Source organism: Callospermophilus lateralis, chromosome 16 (genome assembly GCF_048772815.1).
Source record: "Callospermophilus lateralis isolate mCalLat2 chromosome 16, mCalLat2.hap1, whole genome shotgun sequence".
NCBI classification, from domain to species: Eukaryota; Metazoa; Chordata; class Mammalia; order Rodentia; family Sciuridae; genus Callospermophilus; species Callospermophilus lateralis.
In genome coordinates this window covers 83,330,842-83,356,946 of record NC_135320.1, presented here as the reverse complement: position 1 = coordinate 83,356,946, position 26,105 = coordinate 83,330,842, and the positions used below count along the sequence as shown (strand labels likewise).

At 55.0% G+C, this 26,105-nt stretch overlaps 1 protein-coding gene across 1 annotated transcript; it reads right to left on the bottom strand.

Annotated features, from left to right (window-relative positions):
• Positions 1–1,971: 1,971 nt before the first annotated feature.
• Positions 1,972–25,883, bottom strand: Ccn4 (cellular communication network factor 4). The gene is made up of 5 exons (XM_076835783.2): positions 25,815–25,883; positions 13,045–13,324; positions 6,813–7,073; positions 3,792–3,985; positions 1,972–2,271 (listed from the first exon to the last, which is right to left on the bottom strand). The coding sequence occupies exons 1-5, from the start codon at positions 25,881–25,883 to the stop codon at positions 1,972–1,974; spliced, it is 1,104 nt and encodes a 367-aa protein (XP_076691898.1).
• Between the last annotated feature and the right edge of the window lie 222 nt (positions 25,884–26,105).

Here is a 26,105-nt window from a genome sequence, read left to right as displayed (position 1 = left end):
CTTGTACATATATGAATACGCTTTTCTTTGAAATACTAGATGTCACTTACTATGGCATTCATTGTAAAATCATCACTGATAAAAATCAGATTTTCACACAATTGAAAGAAGAGAGCTTTTAAATAAAAGTAGAAACACGTACAAATTTATTTGCTTCATCAAATACATATTGAGCACCACTGTATGCCTTGCACTGGGCTAGGCCTTTGGGAGGTCACTGTAAGGAGATTTGATATGAGCTGGTCCAGGTTTGGAGGAGGGGGTGACCCATAGGGATGCATAGATTTCTGTTTATCCTACATATTGTTGGATGCTTAAATACCAAAATACCAGAACATCAGATACTCTCTTCTGTCTGGAAAGAAGCTAGAAAGACAGGGTGAAGAACAAAAATGAGAGAAGTCACTTATGTCACTAAGGTATCTTATTCTGACACTTTGGGAAACTCTGGCAGCAGGGGGGAATGTGGACTGAGAAGTACTCCACCTTGGATATGAATTCCAATTCCCTCACTTACAGCTGAGTTTCTTTGGTCATGTCTCCTTAACCCCAGGGGCTTCCATTTCACATTTGTAAGAACAGCAATAACAATAGGATTTTTTCATCATTATCATGAAAATTTATGAGAAAGTATATGCAAAGCACTGAGAACAATGTCTAACACACAGAGAAAGAACAATGACAGTATTATATGCTTCTAATAAAATAAATAATAGTCTCATTTATATTTATACCAACCTTCTCTTCCTTTGGCTTTAGCTCCTTTTGGCTATTAACCAAAGAATAATGTTATTAAATATCATTCCACTTTGAAACAACTGGTCAACCTCTGACTTCACACCAGAAAACTTAGTTATTTTGATCCGCAGACCCAGGGGCTGTGAAGTAGGTTACTGAAGTAGAAAAGATATGTCCTGGGCCCAGGGACTCTGTGGTCTTTATAATCTCTAGTCCCCCAGACCTCTCCAGGCTAATGAAGGGTGGAGCCACTTTGTGGCTTGACCTGGCCTGGTAGGTGTGGTCTGGTGGCCTTCAGAGGATTCTGCTGAGGTTCTGTAAAAGTGAAGGAATGTTCCAGAACAACACTCCCCAGCACTCCACCAACTCCCCCTGAGCCCTAAGCAGAAAGAAGGTCATGTTGCAAGGAGGTGCCTGGCCAGATGCCCACAGATCTGTTGGTCAGCAGCAGATGTGGTGCTTGGGTCAGTTGCTGCCTCTGAAGTTGGCTGACCTTGCCCTGTCTCTGGGGTAGTGACTGGAGATTTTTCTCATGAACAAAAACGATGTTCATGAAATTGAATTTCCGACTGGGATGAACCCAGTTGAAACCCTGACAGTGCAGCAGTGAGGAGATATTTAACCTTGACAATGCCCAGGTTCATGAATACAGTTTTCCATTAATAATCAAACAACAATTAGCCTCACTTGACCAAGGTTTGTGGACTATGTGGTGCACAAATCTTGGGAAGCAGAGCTACTTTTAGGGTGTTATGGGCACAATTGCCTGTAAGAGTCCCTTTGGCATATCCGAGTAACGGTTTTTCTAGTGTCCCCAATTTTGTGCATCATTCTGAAGGGACTAAAGGGTTCCCCAGTTTAGCACCCAAAAGGGGAACTTGTGATATTGAATGTCCAGCTGACTCCAGTTCTTGGGACTTGGGCAAGATGCACAAGGATATTTGATGACTTGGGCGGCTGGATCAGGCTCGGGGCTTGTCCGGAATAGCTAGAGATAAGTATTTTCTTTGGAGTGATGCTGAATGTCACCAAGGAAGGGACCAATTGTGTGGACCTGAGCAGCACCATCATGGGTCATTTGGTAGTCAAAGACAAGAAGAGCCCAGATCAGGGTAATTAGAAGTGAGGGAGAAATAGACAAAATCTGATGGCTCAGTGTGAAGTTCTTGGCCCCAGAGGGGCCAGCTGCTTTGCCATCACTGAGCCCGACCCCCAGTTCCATGATGTGCACACCTAATTGGCGATTTCTGAGAAGTCAGGGTAGGATTCCAAGTCAGCAAAGATATCATTAGGATTCCTGCAGCTGAGGTTGCAGAAGCAGGCGTTGATCCACAGGACCTGGCGGGAGAAGCCAGGCCCCTCTGGACACTGGAAAGAGACATCAATGGTCTTGGACTTGTAGGGGATGCAGCACCTGTTGTCCATGCAGACCCCACAGTACTTGGGTCGGTAGGAGTGTGTGCTGACGCAGCCTGCGAGGGTGAAGTTCACGGGCGTCTCTGGCTGGTACACGGCCAGACACTTCTTCCCTGCCTGAAGGAAAGGAAGGGATCTTTCAGCAGGGGATGCTCAGGGGATGCCCAGTCGGGTCACAGGAGGGACTGACTGCCCTGCTGGACAGTATTCCACAGCCTGCAATCTCCCTTCTGTCCTGCATTTCAGCCTGCCAATGTCCTTTCACACAGTTTCACCAGCACAGGAAGCTCTGGCAGCCCTTTCAGTGAACCCAGTTCCCAGCTAGCCAGGTGCAGTGCTAGAATGCAGACCCCATGGTCAGAGGCTTGCCTTACCTTAACCCCCCACTCTGCCGTCCACAGCCTCTGGCACACTTACCATGCAACATATCCAACTGGACTGACATTTGTTTAAAAGGAACTCCATCCTTCCATTAGGCTCTGGGCCACTTGAGATTTGGGGCTCTATTATGTCTCTCTGGGATAATTCCATGCCTAGACATAGTAGGCACTATTAAGTTAATCCCCAGGGTATGTGGAGCTCATGCAATTTGGGGAACCCACTTAGGGCACCGAATCATGCAGACAAAACTGGGAAGGAGTCCCCTGCCTCCAGCGAGGGCCTGGCCTTAGCTTCTGTAGAGCTGCCTTGCCCCACTCTCCTGCTGCAGGCACTTCCCATCCAGGTGTCCCATTTAAAGACGTCCACTGAGTCCCTGCTCTGCACCAAGCACAGAGGACACAGTGCAGCCCAACAGGGGAGGTGCTCAGAGGATGAAGGAGAAGGCCAAGAGGGAGGGGAGAAGGAGACGAGGGTTGCCTCCAGCTGACCCCCAGGAGATGACCTGGGAGCTGTCCTATGCACAGGAGCAATGTCAGAAGTCAGATGAGGGTGGTGGGAAGCCAGGGGGCATCTACAGGGCCTGCGTCTCTTCCGCATCCCCAAGAAACCTTCTGTACTCCCGAAATGGAGCTTTCTTTGCTTCCAATGTGACCTCAGGCCTGAGGCGTGAGTGAGGGATGTTGAAGGAGGCAGGTAAGATCCATGTCCAGTTCTGGGAAGGGGCTCAGAGTCCTGTGGCCCACTAGAACCTTGATGCTCCATTCCTGTTATCTTAGAAACCAGCTCCATTATGATGAAGGGGGCTGAGGCCCAGAGACGCAAGGATGAGTCCCAGCCCTGGGTAACTAACAGCACAGACGTGTTTTCAAGTGTCCCAGACCCTGTACAGTGCTCCTCCTGTCACCACACACTGTCCTGTGTGCCCATGTGGGTGGGCTTGGGCTAGCAGGAGCAGAGGGAGGAGGTGAGCCCATGGGGTCCCTTGAAATCATTACAGGAGCACTGTGGAGCGTCCCTGAATTCCTTCCCAGTGACCTTGACTCTAATAAGATGGTTGTCACAAAAGCTTCCACTGAGTGACATTCACGACGCCCTGTCTTGGTGTCCACATCATCCTAATAACTAACATTACCCCAGGCCTACTGGGTGGGCTTCATTATTCCCATCCTACAAGTGGCCCCATGAGGAAGCCCAGTAGCCAGCTCAAGGTCAGCTTCGTCTGTTGTTCAAAACGCCTGCCCCTGCTCTGGACCCACCTTGATGTGCAGACGGATGTCCACGTCACACGGCCGCAGGTTGCAGAGGCGACTCTCCTGCTCGGGCCAGCACCGGGCGTTGATGTTGGAGATCCGAGTGGACACCCCCAGGCCACAGGTGGTGGAGCAGGGGCTCCAGGGGCTGGTGTAGGCTATGCAGTTCCCGTGCCAGGGCTCCACTTCACCTGCAGCCTCTGCAGAGAGACCAGAGTGCCCGTGAGTCTGCAGCCCCAGCCCTCACCACCTCCACAGGAGGAAGGTGGGGGTCCCCAAAACTCAGAGAGAGAGAGAGAGAGAACTGGGTTGTCCCTCTCCCAGGAGGGCAAGTTGGTTTCTAATCAGCACTGGTACCTGGGAAGGGGGGGACATTTTCTGAGGTCCTTGTAATTTTCTGATTGGAGGAGGGTGCGTGGAAGGAAAATTATCTTTTAAGACAGGTGGACCCAAGTTCAAATCCTTCTATACCATTTCCAAGCTGGGTGATCTTTTCACACTCACTTGGCCTTCACCTCCAATCTACCACATTGGAACCATATTTGCCCTGGGGGGCTCCTAGGACCATGGGGTGCAGGTTTGGACTGAACCTATGCCTAGTGTCCTGCTAGGTTCTGGGAATGAGAGGCTAGCAAGACATTGTCCCCGCCCCTGCAAGATGAAGTTGATTCTGGGGAAGTTCAAAGGTGAGGACCTACATCTGGGCACCTGATGTTTCACTGAGGTCACGTGGAGAGTGTCGTGGCTAAGACAATAAACTACGTGGGATCACGGGGCCCTGCTGCCCACAGCTCCCTCACACTCTGCGCCCAGCCCCGCCTCTACAAATGGGGTCAACCACAGCTTGTCTCTCCCAGGGCTGGGATGGAGGAGGGAATGTCACACACACAAGCATGCTCCAGCTGTCCCTGGCCCTTAGTAGCCCCCATCCACGTGGGCATGTGTGGGCACTTGGCTGTCACTCACACAAACACCGACTCGGGGACAGGTCTGTGCTCACAGACGCCCCACCTTCTGCACACGGTGCGCTGTGGTCATCCGAGGAGCAGGGGGTAGCGAACCAGAGAAAGAGGCAGAGAAAAGCCAGCGGGACAGAGAGCTGCCCACAGGAAGGTGCGACAGACTCGCAGGTGAGGGTCCCACTGGACACCCAGGCGCAGGAGGCCAGAGAGAACCGAAGAGGCGGAGAGGGAGGGATGGAAAGACAGACGGAAGGGCCCAGACGAGAGAGAAGGAGGGGAGGACAAAAGGAAGAGAAAGAAAGAGTGGGGGGAGAGGAGGGAGCCAAGGACACGAGCATGGGGGTGGGGGCAGCTGAAGGAAGAAGATAAGCTGGAGAGAAGCGGATCAAGAAGGGAAGCCGCGTCTACACTCAGACCCCAGCTCCTGGGTGCAGGCGCCCCCCCAAAGACACAGGAATGAACGAGACTGGGGGCAGGGATGTCCACAGAGGGAAAGCTCACAGAGAGGGCAGGGCTGGGCTGAGGGGGGCTGCCAGCATCTTGGGGGTGGTGAGAAAGGATTTGCCTAGAGGATAAAAGGGCTTTGGTTTCTGGGTCACCTCCGCAGCGCTGCAGGGGCTCTGTTTGTGCTGTTGTAATGGGGTCACTAGACCACAACTGGCGGACAGCCTCTGGCCCCCTCCACCGCCCAGTGACTCTTCTGTGACCCTGCTGGGGGGGGGCTGTGTGGGACAACTGCTCTGACACCCTGGGTCTGCTAAGGACCAGGCTTTCCCTGCTGCCTCTCCCACCTGCAGGGACCCGCTCCTGAGCCGGGCAGCTCTGTCCCCCAGGGCACAGTTGGCAGCCCTGGGATGTTCTGGATGATCACAACTTCTGGGTGGGAATTGCTACTGACATCCAGAGGCCAGGACACGGGGACAGCCTACGCCTTTGCACAGCCCCCCATCATAAGGAAGTAGTTCTCCAGCCCCAAGGGCCGCCAAGGCTGAGACACGAACACTCTCACGCACTTAGGGGTTTTACCCACTACACTTGCAACTCCTGACCCCATTTCCAGTTTTCACTGCCTCATGTCCCCTTGCTTAGGAGGCTCTGTCCCCCAGCAGCGTCCCCTCCTGTCTCCCATGGCGCCAAGCGCCCGGGTTTTCTCTGACGTTCTTCTCCTCATCTCTTCTTCTGTCCGCCTCTCAAAGCTCAGCCTCCGCAGAGCTCTGCCCCAGGCCCTCTATGTCTCTCTGTGTCGTGTCCTTGGGCCCTGCCGCCCTGCCACCCTGCCCTCGGAAGCTCAGGCGGGTTCCCTGAGAGGGCTCTCTGCCCACCCTCCTCCTCCCAGCCGGCCCCAGCCTCTCTCACGTCCTCTCACAGCGGGCAGAGCTCTCCCTCCAGAGGTGTCCAGTCTCTCTCTTCTCTCCTCAGCAGTGACAAGTCCCAGGAGTCACCTCTACCCCCCTCCCTCACCCCCACAGTGACGCATCTCAAGACCTCGGTCTACTCAAGCCAAGCCGACCTCCGTGCCTTGCCTCCCACCGCCCAGCTCAGAGCCTCACTAGCCACCCGCCCACAGGACCCTGGCCCTGGCCTAGACTCCAGGAGACAGTGGTAAAACACACAGGCCCATCCCTGCCTCCGCCTCCTCTTCTCTGGCTTTCCTGGCTCAGCCTGCCCACCCATCCTCCATAGCTGGGGACCTCAAGACACCTTGGAGCCTCAAGGAGGCCCATGCCTCTGCCCTGGCACCTGCCACTCGGGCCTCCCTTCCCAGAGCTCTCACGCTGCCTCTAGTGCCCCCAGCACTCAGGTGGGATAACAAGGGTTTACCTCTGAAAAAACTTTGTTCTTTACGAAGCTTACAAAGTGCTTCCTCTTTTTATATTGCGAGAATCCCAGCATAAAAATCTTAATTTCCATTTTACAAGTGGGGACCTATGGCCCCAGGGAGAGTGACTTCCTAAAGTCACAATCAGTGTGTTGTGAATTGGACAGTGGGCGCCTGGAGCCATTCACAGGCAGAGAGCTCTGTGACCCGCCACCCCAGGTCTCTCCCCTGCCGGCCCGCACCTACCCGAGGCGCTGGTGTCCCGCAGCGTGGTCTTGCGTGGCCTCCTGGTGTCGTCCTCGCACACCCACTGCTCGCAGCACTGGTCCTGCAAGTTCACCCGCCGCGGGCGGCGGCACCAGAGGCGCGGGGGCCGTGTGCTGAGGCAGAGGGGCGTGCAGCCCACCGCGCCGTCGATGCAAGTGCAGTTGTACTTGCAGTTGGGCTGGAAGGACTCCCCGTTGAGGTAGCGCACCCCGTCCAGCACGCAGCCCACGCCGACCACCTCTGCAAACACAGCCAGCGGCCAGGTCAGGCTCAGGAGGCACAGGGCTCTGGGCCCGGGCTGCCTGTGTGGCCCGGGCTCTGCTGGACCCTCCGAGCTCAGGCTCCACGGTGCCAGGGCACAGGGAGCTGTCCAGGGTGGGCACACCCGGAGAGCAGGGGCCGGAGAGGACTGAGGACCTGGGGTGTGAGAGGTCGTTAGCTGCGGCTAGCACCCCTAAGGGACCAGCGCTGTGGTGAGAGGGTACAGACGCAGAGGGACAGGGCAGCTTGCTCCCTGTGGCATCGACACACAGCCCAGTACTGGTCCAGAGGGCCGTGTGCTGAGAGAGCAGACCTGCAGGCAAGCTAGCACACGGAAACCCACTTCTCTCTTCGGGGCTTCCGAATGGAGTGGCTTAGGTGCCGTATCCCTCTGCCCGGGGAAGAGTGCGGCGGGAGGGATGATTGGGAACAGCTTTGAACTGAAACCGGGTCGGCCGGGGACGCCTCAGTGAGCGGAGGATGGTTCTGCCCAAACCAAAGGAGGGCAGGTGTGAGTCAGCCCAGGTGCTGGGGGAGGAGCTTCAGGAAGAAAAGGCTCACACCACAGGTGGGAGGAAACTGGGGTGCAGGAAGAAAGAGGGTGGGGAGTAGGCGATCAGGCCAGAGAGAATGGAGGCTCAGGGGAGAATGCAGAGCAGTTACAGCCTAGAACCATGCTGTACACACAGTAGGTGTTTGATAAGTAACTTTCACGATTGGCGTGAATTATGCGTCACAAGAACCTGTGTGGTACCCAGCAGAGAACAGAGTAAAGAGGGGTGAAGGGCAGCATGGGAGGCCAGCCCAGCCCTGGCAAGAGGCAGGAGTGAGTGGTGACTGGAACCAGGGAGGGGCCGTGGCCGTGGGAAGGGCCCCGCTGGTTGGTGGAGGGGTGTGAGGAGCAGGCTCCCTGGAAGGCGCGGTGCTCTCTGTCCTCCTTGGAGGAGCAGGGTTTGAGGTAGGCTGATTTGAGTCTTGATGTGAGTGTCGGGGTTGGCATCTGAGTAGCCATGGAGTTGGCATGAACCTGGACTTCTGGGAGGGTTTTATGGGCTGCGGGGCCAGAAGTCATGCTTGATGCCATTTGCTGCCTGAGAGCAGAGTCCCCAGGCAGTAAGGAGCCCATCAGAGGAGGGATGTGCAGCCTGCCTGTGGTTCTGTCCTGTCCCTGGTTCTGCTAGGGAGGGGTGTCCATAGTAATCATCCTCTCTCCAGTGTGGGGCCTGGTCTCCTCTGCGGCAGGCGTGGAGTCATTTCTCCTAGAGGGAAGCACATCATCACTGTCACTGTAACTACAGCGAGACCACCTCAACAAGGTGCAGTCCCCTCCCCAAGGTGGCCAGAGCGAGAAGCGGGTTCAGTGTGCATGAGTCTTGCTGGCTGCTGTTTTCCAGGGAGTGGTCACCCATGGGGGAGGAGCAGTGAGGCAGGACTCCAATATGTCCTGGCCATCTGGTCTGGTGCCAGATACCCCCAGGTGTGACCTCACTCATGTCTCCCAGTGACTTCATCAGAGAGTTTTATGTTCTTCATTTGCAGACAGGAAAGGTCCAGGAGGCCAAGTGATTCATTTGCTCCAGGCCAGAAGCTGGTGAATGAGAGAGCTGGGACTCCAGCCCCCTGGCTCTGACCCCACAGCCCTTTCCTTCCACCAGGCGAGGAGAGGAAATGGGAAAGGAAGAAAAGCATGCCGATAGGAGCTAGGAGCGGGCAGGAGTGCATTGTTCAGCTTTGCACTGAGTCACCCTGACCGAGCCCGCCCCCTCCAGGAAGAAGAGTGCAAGTGTGAGTCTGTGGGGGTGAGTGAGTGTGTGTGGAGGGAAACTATGTGTGTGTGTGTGTGACTCTGACTCTGTGTGTGTAGGTGTGTGTGTTATGGGAGGGTGAGTGTCTTTCAATGTATGTAGAGTAAGTGTGAGTGACTGGGACTGTGTGAATGTGTAGGTGTGTGTGTTATGAGGGTGTGAGTGTGTCAGGGTTGTATGGGTGTGTGTGTGAAAGTGAGTGTGCATTTGACGATGTGTGTATCAGGGGTGTGAGTGTGTGTGAGGGCAGTGTGATAGTATTTGTGTGATTGTGTGTGGGGGTGGTGTGGGCATGGGCATGTGTGTTAGTGCATGTGTGTGGGACTCTGTGAACAGGAGTGTGAATGTGTGTGAGGGGGGTTTGAGAGTGTGTGTGAGTCTGTGAGTGTGGGGACGGCGAGTGCAGGTGAGACTGAGGCTCCGCCCCCGTGTGGGACTCTGGAGGAAGGCGGTGGGGCAGGCCTGGCCTTGCACAGAGATTCTGCACCGCGGCTCCCTGGGACGCGCAGAGGCACCTAGGGAACTGCGGGTGCCCATCCCATGACATGGAATCTGAGGGGACCTCCGTGTTTGGCTTATGTTATCCTTGGTGTTTTCGAATCCAGTTTGCGGCCAAGGTTGACAACCACTAAGTCTGGAAGGTTCCTTGGTCTCCTTGGACCTGTGGGTGGGGAAGTGGGGGGAGTTGCCACCAGCTGTGATGAGCCGACCCCGGTGGAGATGGGGTGTGCAGTGGCTGTGGGTGACCCATCCCCAGATGTGGGGACGCAACCCAACCACCCAGAGAGGTGGTGCTCTTGGTCATTTCCCGGAAACTGGGACTTGAAAGGCTGGGTAACTTGCCCAAGCCCTTGCTAGTACTCATTTACTAGTACTAGCTAGCACCAGTAACAGGTGGGATCCCACCTCGGTTGGCCAGCTCCAAAGACCATGTCTGCCTTTACTGTTCCCCGCCTCAGACTGGGGCCGGGGCCAGGACTGGAACCAGACCTGTCCCTCCTCTGATCATGACCCCAGACAGGACTGAGATGATTTCTGAAAAGGCGAGTCAAACAAGCAAAACCAAGAGCGCTGGTCCCGTGGGCGGATGCATTCCCTTTCTCCTCCTGGCTCCCGAGGTTGGTTTCCTCAAACCCCCGAGCGACGTGCCCACAGACACTTGCCCACAGACACGTAGCTAGCCAGCAGCGGGGCCAGGGTGGAAACCCCAGCCGGTGCCTGTGAACATCCTGACGCTTCCACCAAACACCCTGCCCTCAGGCTGACCCAGCCGCATTAGATGCAGTGTTTGTGCAACCAAAATAGCCAAGCGGGCTAACTCAGAGGTCACGCTCTGCCCACGGGGGCATTTAGCTTGGCCCACCGAGTGTTTTTAAAAAACATTCTGAATGTCTTGCCAACTTAGGCACACCACACAAATCGAGACTTCTGGGTTTTCTTGAAAACTGAGCAGACCGGACAAGACCAAGCTCACTTTTCCCCCAGCCACCAGGGCTGAGGTCCCCAGGGGGTGACCTCAGACAGCCAAAGCTGGCAGCTGGCAGTTTTCCATGGTCCCGCCCATCCTCTCTGAGTGCCAGCTTCGCAATGGCTCATTTTTATGACTGCCTCATCCTGACATAATTACATGAAAATCTCCAAAGGCAGATGCATGTCATCTTAGGACCCTCTGCTGGCTGAGCTGACCCTGGTGGGAGGGACTGTTGGACCAGACTTTTTTATTGTCTCTGGCTCAGAGGTGTCATCCTCTCTACGCTTTCAGCCTGGCTTCTCTTCTTTCTTGCATTGGGGTTTCAGAAGCTCCTACACTGCGGCAGTGTTTCCAGGACAACAGTCAGTAGAACATTAGTGAGTTGGTGTGTGTGTCTGTGTGAGTGTGTATGGGTTTGCATGTGATGTGTTATATACACATATGTGTTATATACATAATGTGTGTGTGTGTGTGTGCGCGCACACATGTGTGCATATGTGGGGTGAAAGTGGAGAATAAAGTACCTGAGCAAAATATCTCAGTATTCAAATAAGTTTATAATAAAAAAGGCCTCTTGCCGCAGCTCCTTTGGGACTTGACAATGAACATGAACATTCCAAGCCCCTGAAGTTCGGTGGCACCTGTTTAACTTTATTCCAGTGTCTGCAAACCTACACGTCCAGATAAGCCTTGGTAATGGTAAGACCCAATCAAATCTTCTCAGGACCACAGTTTCTGTTTGTTTGTTTTCCCAAATAAATGGCAAGGAGACACATAAAAGGCTCATGGTGACAGGGAGCCCAGAGGCTGGAGCAGGTGCAGGCAGGACCTGAGATGTACAGGCAGGAGGAGGGGTGGGGAAGGGGGCTTCCAGGCCCTGGTGGAGGAGGTAAGCAGGAGAGGCAGCCTCTGGATCCAGGAGAGAATACTTATAAAGCTTTGATGCCTGGTAATTGACAAGACTGTAATACAGCTCCAGGGATTAGTACAATGGCCATGAACTGAATTGCCCTTTGAGTGACCTTGAAGAACAATGGAGAAGAATTATGAGACAGTCTCATATAACTCTAGCGGCTCTAGCACAAGGAGGCTGGGCCAGTTTCCCCTCCTAGTTTTGTGTTAGCCGTCATTCTTGAACTTCAGCATCCCTGAGAAACACCTGGTACAGATTCCCACCTCTGCTTCCGAAGGATGCGATTCAGTAAGTCTGGACTGGGATCAGGAAGAAATATCTGAATCGATATGTTGGATGCTTCTGTACAGGTCAGGTCGAAAGTTCTCTTTGAACACACTGTTTTGTGGAACTATTAATGAGTCTCAGTAAAAGAAGAAAGACTGGAAGGATAGAGGAAGCAGAGGGGCCTGCTTGCAAAGTCAAAGACATGTCTTGTAATGAAAGTTGAAAACAAACTAATGATCAAACGAGAAAAGTGCCATAAATTAACCACGAGGGTTGGACAGGGTTGCGTGACTTGTAATTATATGCACAGCCCTCACCAGCAACCCACCTCAAGAAGTGTAATGTGCTATCTGGGGATAAGAGACTGTACTGTGTGTGAATTTGTGAGGGGCTGTATGTGGAGTTTCAATTATGGGGACGTCTTGATTCAGCACTAAGGGAAGAAGGGAGTTCTTGGATTTATGAGAGTCCATAGAACTCTTCAGAAGTTAGGCTGCTGGGGCATGATGGTTAAGCACCTTTCTTCATCCTGCTAGGACATGTACCATGGACAATGCTTACAGGAGTCAAATTAAGGAAATACAAGTCCAGAAGTAGGTCAGAAAGCCCTAGAGAGGCAGTCTCTGAAAACAAAATAGAGCAGGGTACCCACAGTGGAGCAAACACTTGAAGAGCAAACAAATACACGAGGATGATGTAAAGACCAAGAGCAAAGAAAAAAGCAAAGGCAATTAGAAACTCCAGGAAACACTTTAGGCATTGTAAAACAGAAATTCAATCAAGTATACTATCTTACACTGTAGTGAACGTTATTCCCGTACTCATAATGTTAAAAATACTAATTATTGTATACCCCCAAATTACGGCAATGACATTGAAAGAAAAGGGATGTATTAGAAGACAATGAGGAGCTAAGTCATCAGTTATCATATAGGATTATTAACATATTATCCAAAATTGACATATCAGTCCAGTTAAAATACAGCAGAAGGCATGAGTCACTCGGTGGAAAATCTAAGAAAGTTAAAAGTGACTGTAAGTAACCCAGAGAACGTGGTTGGTAGGAAGGGGTGGTTGCAGGCTGCTGGTTTTCATTATTTCAAGCCTACTGGATTTAACCATATTGTTTTAATTTATAATATTACTAAAGGGTGAGGCGCTCTGAAGTGACCTGACATCCCTTGGGATGGTGCCACCCACTAAGAGAACAGGTCTTTGCTGGGGAAACTCCTTGCCAGAGAAGGACGTTTCCAGACTGAGAAGGGAGCCGGGAGTCAAGGTGTAGAGATGAAAGGCACATGGGCATCGCCCCTCTCCCCAGGAGGGACCTGCCCTGTGGCTTCTCACCATGGGCTGGGCTGGGCTGGGGGTGCCTCCTGCCAAGCTGAGGCCTGGCCAGATGAATGGCTGCCTGCAAGGGTGCCAAGGGCGAGGGGCCCCGGGCCAGAGCTGGGGCCCTGGGGCCAGGTGGAAGGTGCGGAGGCTCTCACTTACGTGCGCACACTCCTATTGCGTACCTCGGGCGGTCCCCACTGTAGTCGCAGTAGAGGCCCCGGTGGGGGTCGCAGACAGCAGCCTCTGTGCAGTTGTCCCCAAGCTGTTGGGCACATATCTTGCAGCACTCACAGCCGTCTGTGATCAGACTGACCCCCAGTGGGCAGCGGGGTGGGGATGGCGGGCACTCACACGGCCACTTGCAGAATTGAGGGCTTGCCGTTGGGTCTTCCAGCGGTGCTGGGGTGAAGGTCATGGCTGTGGGGGCCGGAGCGAGGGCCTGTGGGGGAAAGGCAGCAGTGAGGGGGGCTGCTGAGGAGGGGATAGAAGCCCTAAGGCCCTGCCACCACCTTGCCATCTTCACGGTGTCGGAATCTAATAGACTTTCCACCTTGCATTTGATAGTTAAGCGTCTCTTTCCTTTTCAATAAAATAAGGCCCAGGAGCCCAGATCTCTGAAAAGTGCTGGGCCCAGTTGGACGTTGGCTCGCGCTTGCCTTCTCTTTGACTGTCTTTCCTGTTTCCCTTTCATCTTCACACTCCCAGTGGCAGGGGAGGTGGTCTCAGGTCACAGAGGAGGGGGCCCAGGCTTTGGGCAGCTGAGGGCCTGCCGACAAGAGAGTCGCACTGCAGTGACCTGGCTGGTATCCCACGGTGCTCCCTGCATTCAAGATGCCCCGTCTTTCCTCTGCTGATTTCCTGGGTCCCAGCTGAGCCGATGACAGCTCTTCAAGCCCAGGCTGGGCCAGGCCTGATATTGCCACTGGCTATCAAGAAAGGCGAGCATGCTGCAGCCACAGGAACGTGACCTCAGCTCCCTGCGTCCGGATCTCCTTAGCCCCCGGGGAGGTGGGCCGGGCTCAGCTGCTAGAGCAAACCCCTAGAGAAGAGTCTTCATTTTGCAGTCAGAGTGATGGGTCTCACTCCACCCCTCCCACCGGCAGCCCACAACACGCTGTTCCCACCACCTGGTCAGCAAGTTCATCTTCACTCTGGCAAACGTACAGTGGCAAAAGGGACAGCTGAAAGGAGAAACTGCGGCCTTGAAGGCTGGGCTGGTGGACGGCCCTGGTGTCTGGAGCTCTGAGCTTTCTGTGCCTCTGGGATTCTGCCCTCCCTGGCTGCCGCCTGAATCCCATCCAGGCCCCTCACTCTAGGTCCCAGAGGAGACCAAGGCCTTGGGAGGAAGAGGATGCCCTGAGGACGCAGAGCAAGGGCAGGAGCTGGTTCTGCCACTTCTAGGCCACAGAGCATCCTCCAGGGCTCAACCGTGACACTTGAACTCCGGGGTGAACAGAGGTGAGGCCAGGGCTTCTGTGGGGCAGCAGGGTGGGCTCTGCTGGGCTCCAGGGTCTCCCTCTGTCAGGACGCAGAGGGGCCCTACTCTATGTGGCTTGTAAATCTGCATTTCATGGTTATATATAGGCCGGGTGATGTTGGGTTATTCACACAAATTTATCTTCCCTTCTTGAGAAGGGAACAGACCCAAAGTGGCCATGGACACAGTCTGTGTCAAGGTCTAGACCCAAATGCCTCTCGTAACTCCTGCTCACCCACTTTGACCTTGGCCTCCTCTGGGCTCTTTCATTCAGTGAACAACCATTTCCTGAGCTAGTAATAGCTTCTCTTAAATTTTAGGCATTGAAATATGGATCTAAGCTTTCCCTGTACTTAAGCTGATGGAGAAGCAGGCATTAGACAGGGGTGGTTTGTTCAGGTGGCATTGAATACTGTGAAAGTGACGGTCACTTGGCTTTGCTGGCTGACTTTCTGACTCCATGGAGGGAGGCACTTCCCTGCAGGGCTGTGGCACTAGACGCCTGGCAGCTCCATGGACTCCCCTGGCCATCTCTGAGGGTCCCTGTGCTGTCAGCACTCGTTGGCAGAAGCGATGATGCCTTCCTGCCCTGAGAGCCAGGTGGGTTGGAGCTGTCTCGGCCCTGGGTTGGTGGACTTGCTGAGGGCAGGGTCTGGGCCCTGCCTCTGCCATGTGCCTGAAACACAAGGTGGCACACAGCAGTGCTCCCCGGGGGCCTGCTGGGGAAGGGATGGCTGCGGGGTTGCTGACCTCAAAGAGCTAGAGTGTCCTTGATATTCAATATGTCATGTCCTGCACCTCTCCTCTCAGCACTGAGACTCTATAAATGAACATGGGACCTGACCAGTCACACATGAACTTTCAGAGTAATCTGGGCTCAATAACATCTCCCCCAGGAGCTGTTGGGAGGGTGGAGGGCATAAGGCATGGGGACGTGCTGGGCCTGGCCCGTGACATTCTCAAGGCACAGCCCCTGCCCTGATGCAGTTGCTCATCCCCCCTTCCTGGTGCCCAGCACAGGGATAGGATGCAGACTGGGCTGGAGCAGGAGGTGAGCCGGTGGGTACCCACTCCATGGGTCTCCACATCGAATGCCCCTGAAAAGCTCCCTTCCCAGGTACCTGCCTGAAGACCTCGAGGCACGCAGCGGGTTACAGAGCTACAGGAAGCCTCCCCTGGGACTGGCAGGTGGCTTAAGGGATCCTGCTGGAGGGCTGGGCTCCCGGGTCCTCTGACCCAGCCTTTGCTGTTGGCACCACCTAGTGGCCACAGGCTCCCAGACAGTCCAGGCGGAAGGCCCTCCATACCTGTGCAGTGCTGGGGACCCTCCCAGTCCCACTGCCTTGCCAGCGTGGAGATCCTGGGTATGTGCATGGGGCATGTATACTGGGTTGTGTACAAATAGTGTGTACATGGGGGTGTACACTGGGGTCCCCAGAATCTTGTAAACAGTACTCTCATTATGCAGGCTGGATCTGTTACTCAAACTCTAGGACACTCCTCTGGGCCCTTGTTCCCTTTTACCAGGCTCTCGTTTTCCCTGGGGATTGGACCCCATCCCTGCTCTCCCAGCCACAGGCATGATTGTGCCCAAACCTGGCCATTTCCCCAAGAGTCCTGACCACCACCCTCTTATGCACCAGGAGCTGAGGTGGCAGTGTCTGTGGAGCAGGTGGGAGACTGATCTTTGCAAACACACTGCCACTTGGGCCCTAGTGGAAAATCATGGTAAAGAGAATGTTGTCTGGGGAAAGTCAGAGGAAGAAAGGAAAGCAGCCTCCGTCCTTCCAAGTTGAAGCTGTTCACATGAGGGCCTCTTTTATGATGAGCTTCTGGAATCAGACCCTCCGCAGACTCCACTGGGTTTATGGGGAAGACAGGATGGAGTTGATGACTCTAAGATGCTTCCTGAGCATGCCCAGGGTTGGCTTAGTCACAGCGGGTCCTGCCTAGTTCTGCCCCCCACCCTGCCCACCGCACTCAGGCTCCTCCTCACCCCGCTCCTCGATTCTCAGTGCCCCCTCCACTACCCAGGTCGGCTGATCTCGAACAGAACCAAAGTGCATCAGTGGTTCCCAGACTTTCCTGTACCTTAGAACCACTTGGAGCTTCATTACACACCAATGCCCAGTCGCTCTCCCAGAGATCCTGATTAGGTGGCCTGGGGAGAAGCCTGTTCGTTGGGATCTTTTCAGGTAGTTCTGAAGGCAGCAAAGTTTGAGAACCACTGACCTATGGAACCTGCTAAATGCGGGCCCTGGATCCCACCTTGCACACCAGGCTTCAGGTGGACCTCTGCCGTCCTCCGGCTCAGAGCCTGCACACTGACAAGCAACCCTTGGATTCTCACAGGAGAGGGAAGAGTCACTGCCTCAGTTGGCAGAGGGGAGGGAGGAGATAAGGCTGCAGCTCACCTCCTTTTAAACATTTGACTTTTGGACAACCAACACTTTTGTGCCTTACCCCCGACAGCCTAAGACTGACCCCAGCACAGTCCTGCAGAGATGTGATGCCCAAATCGCTCTGCGGTTCCTCAGGCCTTGTGCTGCTTAGTAAGCAGGCCCTGCCCAGATAATTGAAGATCATGTATTTTCCCTTGATGTTTTGTAAAATGCATAAAAAATGGAAGGAAAGAAAAAGGAGTAGCTCCCAAAGATAAGTCCCTTAAGTGCCACATATTTAACCCCTCTGGACTAAAGGTAATCCCCAGGTGGGTTAAAAGCCATGAATTGATTCCTGCAGTCATACTTACTGGGCACACTTAAGCTGATTTCCACTGAGAAGGAACAGAAATAGAGCCCCAGTAAGAAATCCTGCATTTGTCTTTTGAGATGATATTTAAAGGTGAGAGGTAACCATGGGTTTTATAGTGTATTTCAGCTCTCTGAAAATGGGCCTGGAAACAAGTATACAATGTGACCTTCACACATGAGGGCTAGTGCATCATTATGTACTTGCCTGGTGGTGGGCATGGGGGCCACCCGGGACCTGCCATGTCCCATTAATGAGGAAGAAGTGTCCCTCTCTCTTCTGAGGTGTGCGTGGTTCAGTGGTGACCAGGACACGGGATGAGTGGAAGGGCGCACTTGCAGTGAGAGGACCCCATGTGACAGCCCCCGACTCCACCACTGTCAGCTCTGGGTCCTGGGCTGTGCTCACTCTCTCTGAGCTTGTTCCCCCAGCTGTAAAATGGCAGCAGTGGTGACACTCCTCCAGCGGCCCTCCTGAGCAGGTACTAGTGTTGTCCCCATTTCATACGTGAGGACACCGAGGCCCTGAGAGCTTAGTGACTTTCCCAGGGCCAGCAGCCAGGAAGTGGCATATGCCTCCTGTGTCCCTCCAGAGCCCTTGCTTTGATGCTGCTCTACTCCTTCTCCATTCCTTCCTCCACTGCCCATCACCCACCCACCCGGTGCTCGGGTGAAGACAGGCCCTCACCTGCAGGGAGGGTTCCAACTGAGTGGAGTGGAGCCCAGGCTGCCACAGGCCCCAGAAGAGGAGAGAAAAGCCGCTGCAGGACTCTCCATGGAGGGGCTGCCCTTTCCCGCCTGTGTGGGGCCCAGCACAGGCTTCTGTGCCTGGGAACAGTAGGATGGACGGAGATCTCACTGCGGGCCGTAGGGAGGCTGACCCAGATGCTCCACCAGGGGGCAGGGTTGAGGCAGGAATGGCCTGAAGGGCTCACAGCCCGGGCTTTCAGGAACAGGGTGCCCTGCCTGGCAGCAGTTTCTGCTCACAGCTCTACTGAAGAGAGGCCTTGGGGAAGAGGCAGGTGCAGATGGCCTGGGCGCAAGGCTGCCGGCCTCAGCCCAGGCCACTGCCTGCCCTCTGCTGGCTTCTCTCATTTCAGTTCAGGACTGAGTTGGCCACAAGGGAAGGCCACCTCTTTCCCAGCGCCTCTCAGCAGTGGGTCTGCACCTCTGGTGGGGCTGTCCTCCTGGGCTGAGGGCTTTGGGACTGACCCATCACTGAGACTGCCAGAGCCTGCAGATCAGCTGGCAGGTCCGGGAGCTGAAGGCTCCTGGCTGGTGGGATAAAGAAGGTTTGCTGAGATTTTTTCTAACGCAGCCTGGTGAGCTTGCAGTGGGGGAAGCCGACTTTGCTCGCAGGGAGTGGTTTCTTTCCAAATAATGAGCATTCTTTCACATGTTCGTTCACTCACTTGTCCTACACAGGTGCAGCATCTGCTGCCTTCCAAGCGCAGGGCTCAGAGCTGAGGGCAGAACCACAGAGAGGGCCCTTTCCTCTGAGTCAGGGAGAGAGCAGAAGGAAGCCAGCACATGCTAGGGTGGGGTGGGCACACAGCCCCTGCCACGGGCCCCAGGGCAGCCTGGGGTGGTTTCACATGTTCAGAGTTTCAAGAAATCACAACAGAAGCACTGATATCTATTGAATGTTCTATACTATGTATGACAATATGTAGATGCTATATTTAATTATATAGAGTTGTACTTATAAAATGTATGTTTTGTATAATATAGAATATGCAATATTTTAATCTATAAGATACAATTGTATATTACACATAGTATATAATATTGATTAAATATGTCATGTATATAATCACATATACATATGCACATACAAATTTGAAATGTGTTACTTCTTTGCCAGATACATGCTCTAATATTCACAAGGTTGGGAGAATGGTATAATGAACCCACGTACCTACCACCAGCTTTGATAACTACAACACCTGTTACTCTTGTTTCTTTTCTTGCTACCATGCATACACATGCTTCTTTATTCTTGGAAATCTGCAAATCCTAGACATCTGTGATTTACCTGAGATTCTTCAGAATGGATCTTTAAAGTATGAGGAATTTTTAAAAAATTGTAACCCCCATACAATCATCAACAATGAGTTACAATTTCTTAATTGTCTCAAGTTAATATCTGTTAACTTGAGCTGGAGCACCTACCTCCCCTCTTCTGGAGGGGGCCCTGGGCTTGGGCTGACACAACAGGCGGACCTGGGAACGGGTCCCGCCAGCCTTGCTCGGAAATCTGGTGGTGTTGGAAGCGTGGATGGCATGGGACTGTGTCTCCTCTGCCTCCTGTCACCCACACAGGGCTATGGTGGAATTTAACAAGATGGTGGCACAGCCCGTGGAGCCATGGCACACAGTAGGGCTGTCCACGGTGGACTCTGGGATCGTAAATGAGCTGAAGTTTGCCAGAAGCAGGACGTGGTCGCTGTGGACAGAAAGAGCTGCACAGGGCGTCCACTAGCAAAAAAAGGGGGAGGAAGAAACTGGGATGGTGGGCAGCTCCAACCCCAAACCATGTGGCACCACCAGGCTCTGCTGAGAACTGAAAGGACCTGGAGGACAGCAGCCTTTGATTCCACGCACTTGGACATCTTGGTTTTGTTTGTGGCTTCCTACGTGCTCCTCACTGGACCTGCGTCCTTTCCCTCAGTCACAGGGCTCTGTGTCCATCTCAGAGAGGATAACTGTGGCCCAGGTGACAGAAGGAGCGGAAGCTGGGCAGAGGAGCTGTTTCTTGTCCCCGCCGTGTGCTGCCACCCCTCCTGATGCAGCTCTGTACCACCCCTCCTGGGGCACAGGCCAAGCAGGTCGTCTTGTCCCCTTTTCTTGTCTGAGGCTCAGAGGAGAAAGCCCCTGCTTAGAGCTGGGGCTCCTGACCCCTAGGTCCACACTCAGGGACTGAGCCCGAAGCCAGCGCTTGCCACTGTCCTCTGAGCATCTGGTCCAGGCTCTCCCAGCCCATGCCCCCGCCCCCAGCAGAGCCCCCCTGTCAGGAGGGCAGTGGTCCCTGCCCTGTAAACATCCTGCCCTCCTCCCACCAGGCGCGGTCCCCTGAATCCACTCACTCCACAAGGACGCTCCCAGCCCCACGATGCGCCAGCACAGACAGGGACGGCTGAGCGGGGGACATGTCGGGCCACCAGGAAAGAATGCAGGAGCAGGACTGGTGGAGGGACAGCACCAGCAAAGGCCCAAGGCTGCAGGAGCCGAGGTGGCCGCCTAGCAAGGGCTGGTGTGCAGGAGGCAGGGGCAGGAGGCAGGTGGACCACGGTGGGCACAGCCAGCAGAGTGCCCGCTGGGAGGCTGCTTGCGATGGCAGGAGGAGCGTGGGGGCATGTGCAGGGCCCCCATGAGCCGGGGAGAAGACCCGGGTGGCGTGCCAGGGGAGAGGCTGGGGAACCGGCTTGGGCAGGCAGAGCAGGGGCAGGGCCTGACGTGGGACCCAGGGGCCGAAGCTGCTCTCACGCTTCTTGGCTTTCTGAGGATTCGGGGCCAGAGACCAGGAGCCGCCTTGGCGGACTGACAGGGGAGACGTGGGCAGAGGGAGAACGGGTTTGGGGAGCTTCTGGGGAGGAAGCTCGTCTGGAGGGCCCCCAGAGCGCGACACACACCCTTCTGGGTACAAAGGCCAGTGAGCTCTCTCCAGAGGCAGCAGCCTTCAGTTCCCCTGCAGACGCTGCCCCCTGGGGGCCCTGCTGCTGTGGAATGAGGGGTCCGTCCAGAACGGGCCAGTGGGCTCCAGACTATGGCGGCAATGAGCTGCTTCTTGGCGGCCTTCTAGCCACGCAGGTGAGTCTACCTTCTGTCCCCAGGGCAGGGCTCAATCCCTGCTCTCTCAAAAAATCTGTCCACTTAGGCCCCCAAGCTCCTTCCCAGCCCTGGGCAGGCTCATGGCCGGCTCCCTCCTCTCACTCCCAGACTCAAGGCAGGGGTCTTAGAGGGACCCCTTCCTCTCCTTTGTGCCGGACTCTGCCTCCTCTCACCCCGGGGCCCTTTCAAGGTGTGGCCTTCCCAGTGGAGGGGGAGCCTGGACTTGCCTGCAGATCCCAGACCTGGGCGGGCCGATCTTATCACATCCCCTGGAATGTCCCTTGTTCACGTTTTGAGAGGCCCAGCTTCTTTCCCGATTCTGGCTCCCTCCTCCCTCCACCTCCCTCTCTGTCTGTGGAGTGCAGAAGTGGACGGTCAGCGTCAGGGTGTCAGTGGTCGAGGAGAGATGATCTGAAATCCAGTGTGAGGGGACACAGGCTCCTGGGCTCTTCTTAAGAACTCAGGTGCTTTTACCCCCCTCAGTACTGAGTCCTCAGCTGCCCCCGCCCTGCAATAGCCAACCTCCATGCAGGACAACGCAGACGCATGGCCACGCCCCTAGAGACTGGAAACGGCTGGGGCCACCACAGGGACTGTCCGTGGACAAGCAGGTGCACGACCTGTGAAAAGCACAGTCAGTGTGGAGGGCCCATCACTCTGACTCCAGCTTGAGGGCAGACCTGACCAGAAGTGCTCTTACTATCCCACCATCATTGTCACCACTGCCACCACCACCACCATCCTCAGCATCACCACCACCATCATCATCATCACTATCACCATCATCACCACCATCATCACTACCATCACCATCATCACCATCCTCAGCATCACCACCACCATTACCATCATCACCACCATCACCACCACCATCATAATCACCACCATCATCACTACCATCACCATCATCACCACCATCATAATCACCATCATCATCCCCACCACCACATCTCATCACCATCACCATCACCACCATCACCATCCTCAGCATCACCACCACCATCATCACTACCATCACCATCATCACCACTATCATAATCCCCCCCACCACATCACATCACCATCACCATCACCACCATCACCATCCTCAGCATCACCACCATCCTCAGCATCACCACCACCATCACCATCATCACCACCATCACCACCACCATCATAATCACCATCATCATCATCCCCACCACCACATCACCATCACCATCACCATCACCATCACCACCATCCTCACCATCATCACTACCATCATAACCACCATCATCACCATCATTATCACCATCACCACCATCACCACCATCACCACCACCATCATAATCACCAACATCACCATCTCCACCATCTTATCACCATCACCACCCTAACCACCACCATCACCATCACCATCACCACCATCCTCACCATCATCATCACACCACCACCACCATCATTATCATCATCAATACTATCACCATCACCACCATCACCATCACCACCACCACCATCACCATCACCACCATCACTATCCTCACCACCACCATCATTATCACCATCATCATCATCACCACCACCAACCTCACCATCATCATCACACTATCACCACCATTATTATCATCATCACCATCATTATCACCATCATCATCACCATCATCATCACTCTCACCATCATAACCATCAGTATCATCATTACCATCATCATCACCATCATTATCACCACCATCACCACCCCCACTGTTCTCACCATTACCACCATTACCAGCAACATCACCACCATCAGATTAATAAAACCACCATTATCACCACCCCATCACTACTACCACCATCAGTATCACCACCACTATCACCACCATTTTGTCCATCACCACCATCATTATCACCAATACCATCACCACCACCACCATCCCCACCCTTACTGCCATTATCTCCAACATCACAACCATCATCATCATCACCACCCTCACCATCACTATTGCCACCATCATCACCATCCATATTCCATTTTCCCACACAATATCCGGGAGTGTTTACTGATCAGTCCCAGCACTGATCCCAGGCTGGTTAGCCAGTTAGCCTGCCCCTCCTCCCACACCTGGAATGAGCCTGTGTCTGCAGCTGACTCTAGGGGTAGAGAGTGGGACTGCGTACCACACATACTCACAGGCTCCTGCACTCGGATGCACCATATTCACACAGAGACACTCAGTCAGCTGCACATCTCACACCCACTGATGGGAGGGAGTGTTGAGCCTCACCTTACACTTGTGCACTCCCCTGACCCAAGATCTGCCTGGGCATTGCCTCCCGGGCACTTGTTTGCCCACTTTTATGCTTCTGAGAGACCCACTCAAATGTCACGTGCTTGGACTCAGCAGTAGAGAGCTTGGTGGGCAGGGACTTGCTGGCCCTGATTAACAGGTCCTATGTGACAGAGGGTCCTGTTGAGATGGCAGCCTGCACCCGGCCTCTCTGCTCTGGATGACATCACTCTGTCCCTCCTGTTCCACCTCTCTGTCCTATAAACTCCTACTGGGGCAGGGACTGCCTGCATCCCATTCCTGCAGAAGTATTTAGACCAGGGAAGCTGGAAGCTGTGTGACTTGGGGCAAATTTCTTAACCTCTCTGCACTTCTTTTTTTACCTCTACAAAGAAGAATGATTATGTACTGTTGCTGAAAGAATTTAGGGGTGCTTAATGTGAATTTAAGAAATGGGAACGAGCCCCGGAGCACTGGGGCAGTCTGATGTCTAGTCCCATGCAGGACACTGGCATAGGACCTGCAGGGCTCTCCAACTGTGGACCTTTTATCTTAGCAGGTGGTGGGTGCTCAATAAATGTCAAAGGAAGGAGAGGGTAGAGAGGTGAAGTAAGTCCCACTTGTAGTCCACCATTATCATATCCTAAGTTCCCAAGGTTGTTTGGCTGTGTGTCCCTGGTCCCTGTCTGGTCCCCCACTGGACTGCTCCGTCCCGGCCAGCCCCTCCTCCCTCCCTGGCGGGACCTTCGCGCTCGGTTTTCATCTGATGGGCAAGTCTCCCTCACAGCTCTACTTCCTCAAGATTTTTCTTGGCAATCTCGCCCATTTTTTTCTTCCATATGGACACTGTAAATCACTTTTTCCACTAAAATCCTCCAGGACCCTGAAGGGACTGGCACTCCCTTTACGTGGGAATCCAGGCTTGGGCTCTGCTATAGAGCTGGGCGCTGCTTCTGGGCAAGGGAGTGTTCTCCTCCCCCTCCCCCTCCCCCTCCTCTCCCCTCCCCTCCCCTTCCCCTCCTCCCCCCTTCCTGTCCCTCTCCTCCACTTCTTCCCCTCCTTCCCCTTCCTCCCCTGCTCATCCCTTCCCCTCCCCTCCCCACATCCTCACACAGGGCTTTTCAGATGCTGGAAGAACCCAGGTGCTGGGCCTTGTGCTGGGAGCCCCAAAGTCCCCCAGCAAGGGTGGAATGAGGAGCGGGTCCCAGGTGGGGATGGTGTGGCACCGGGTCCCGGAGCTCTCCCTGGCAGCCCTCTCTCCAGCTTCCTGTCTGGACCTCTGGGTCTCTTGGCTCCTTAGCTTGTCCCCCCCCAGCTCCTCCGTCCCCAGCCCCAGTGGCTCTGGAGAGGTCCTGGGCCCCTGGCTGACCCTCTCCTGGGGCTCTCCAGCCACCCTGAAGCTCTCCCCCGTTCTCAGGCAGGCCACCTGCCCTCCTGCACCCATGGCCTGAGCAGCTGCCCTGGCTGGCTGCCTGCTCTGGGCTGGAGGAGACGCTGCTCCCCCAACTGGGAAAGCTCTGGAGGGAAGTTGGGATTTGTCACCCGAGAACTAGTGTGTCCCCAACCCCAGCACTTGTTCATTAGGAGCCGGCAGGTCCCATTCCCGCTCCAAGTCCCCGATTCTCTCAACTGTAAATGGGGCCAGTGTCCCCTCTCTGGGGCTGGGCACCGCCACTCAAGGTCCCCACACACGTCGAGCTCTCAGGGAGGCCACTTCTCAGTGGGTGCCAGCTCTGGGTGCCAGCTGTAGGTCTCAGAGCCAGCTGAAGCAGACGCAGGGGCCTCAATCCCGTAGGCAACCAGCTTCCTGCGGAGCCTCAGGCTCCAGGTCCCTGACTAGATTCACAGATCCCAAGGAGATCCTGGGCACAAGGCAGTCCTGACGTCCCCCTCCTGCCTCCCGCTGCCCTGGCATAGGCTCCCGCCCCAGCCGAGGCATTTCGCGGTCAGCAGCTGCCCTGACGCCCACCCCTGGCCACCCCGCACCCGCCTGGCTGTGCCGCCCGCCCACTGTGGCTCCAGCAGGCTGGCCTGGGCTGCCACGTGTCTCCTGCCCTGGCCTCTGGGAGGTAGAGCCTGGGTCCCCCCCAGGTGTGCCTGGGACGCAGGTGGGGGCCTCGTGGATGAGACCCAGGCGTGGTGCTACCAGCTCTGGAGGTAGGAGAACAGCCCCAGGGAACAGCACCAACTGGGGGTCCCCAGCCCTGCCTCTCCATGGAGCTGTGTCCAAAGCTGCGTCCCCTTCCCGCTGATCCTGGCTCTCCGGCTCCCCTCCTGCAGACCCCCCAACACCACGACAGAGACTTCAGACACCCACGACAGCTCCTTCTTCATGCCGCCCAGCAGGGTGAGTGACCAGCCCAAGGTCACACAGCGCCCGCCTGCCACGCCCGCCTGCAGGGCCCCTCTCCGTCTCACTTCAGGAGGGAAGGGGGGCGCAGGACTGTTTGGTTGTTTCCCCAAGAGCACCCCCGGTTCCTCAGGCCGCCAGGTTCCACTGACACCCAGCCCCTTCTCCTCGCCTGTGCCCCTCGGGGGCACCGCCCTGCCCCACCACTCCAGCCCTTCTGCCCCGGGGCCCCCACAGCTGGACCGTGGGAAGGGAGCAGAGCCCCTTCTCAGAGCCCCCCAGGCAGGACTCACCATGGCCAGGACGCTGCCCACTGCTGCTGTCACCGCCGCCGCCAGCGTCCAGGGCAGGAACCACCTCATGCCTGGAAGTCAATGACACTGGCATCCACGGATCAGCCCAGAGGGTCCGGCCACCTCTCAGGGGAGCTGGGCCCAGACTGGCCCTGCCCATCAGGAGCCGCAGATACGCTTCCTCTGAAGCCCTCGGGGGTTTTATTAAAGCAAGATCTGACGTCAGGGTGAAGGACAAGCCCTGCATTTTCCTCTGAAAAAAACTTTCCCTGCTTCTTTCTCTCTCTCTTT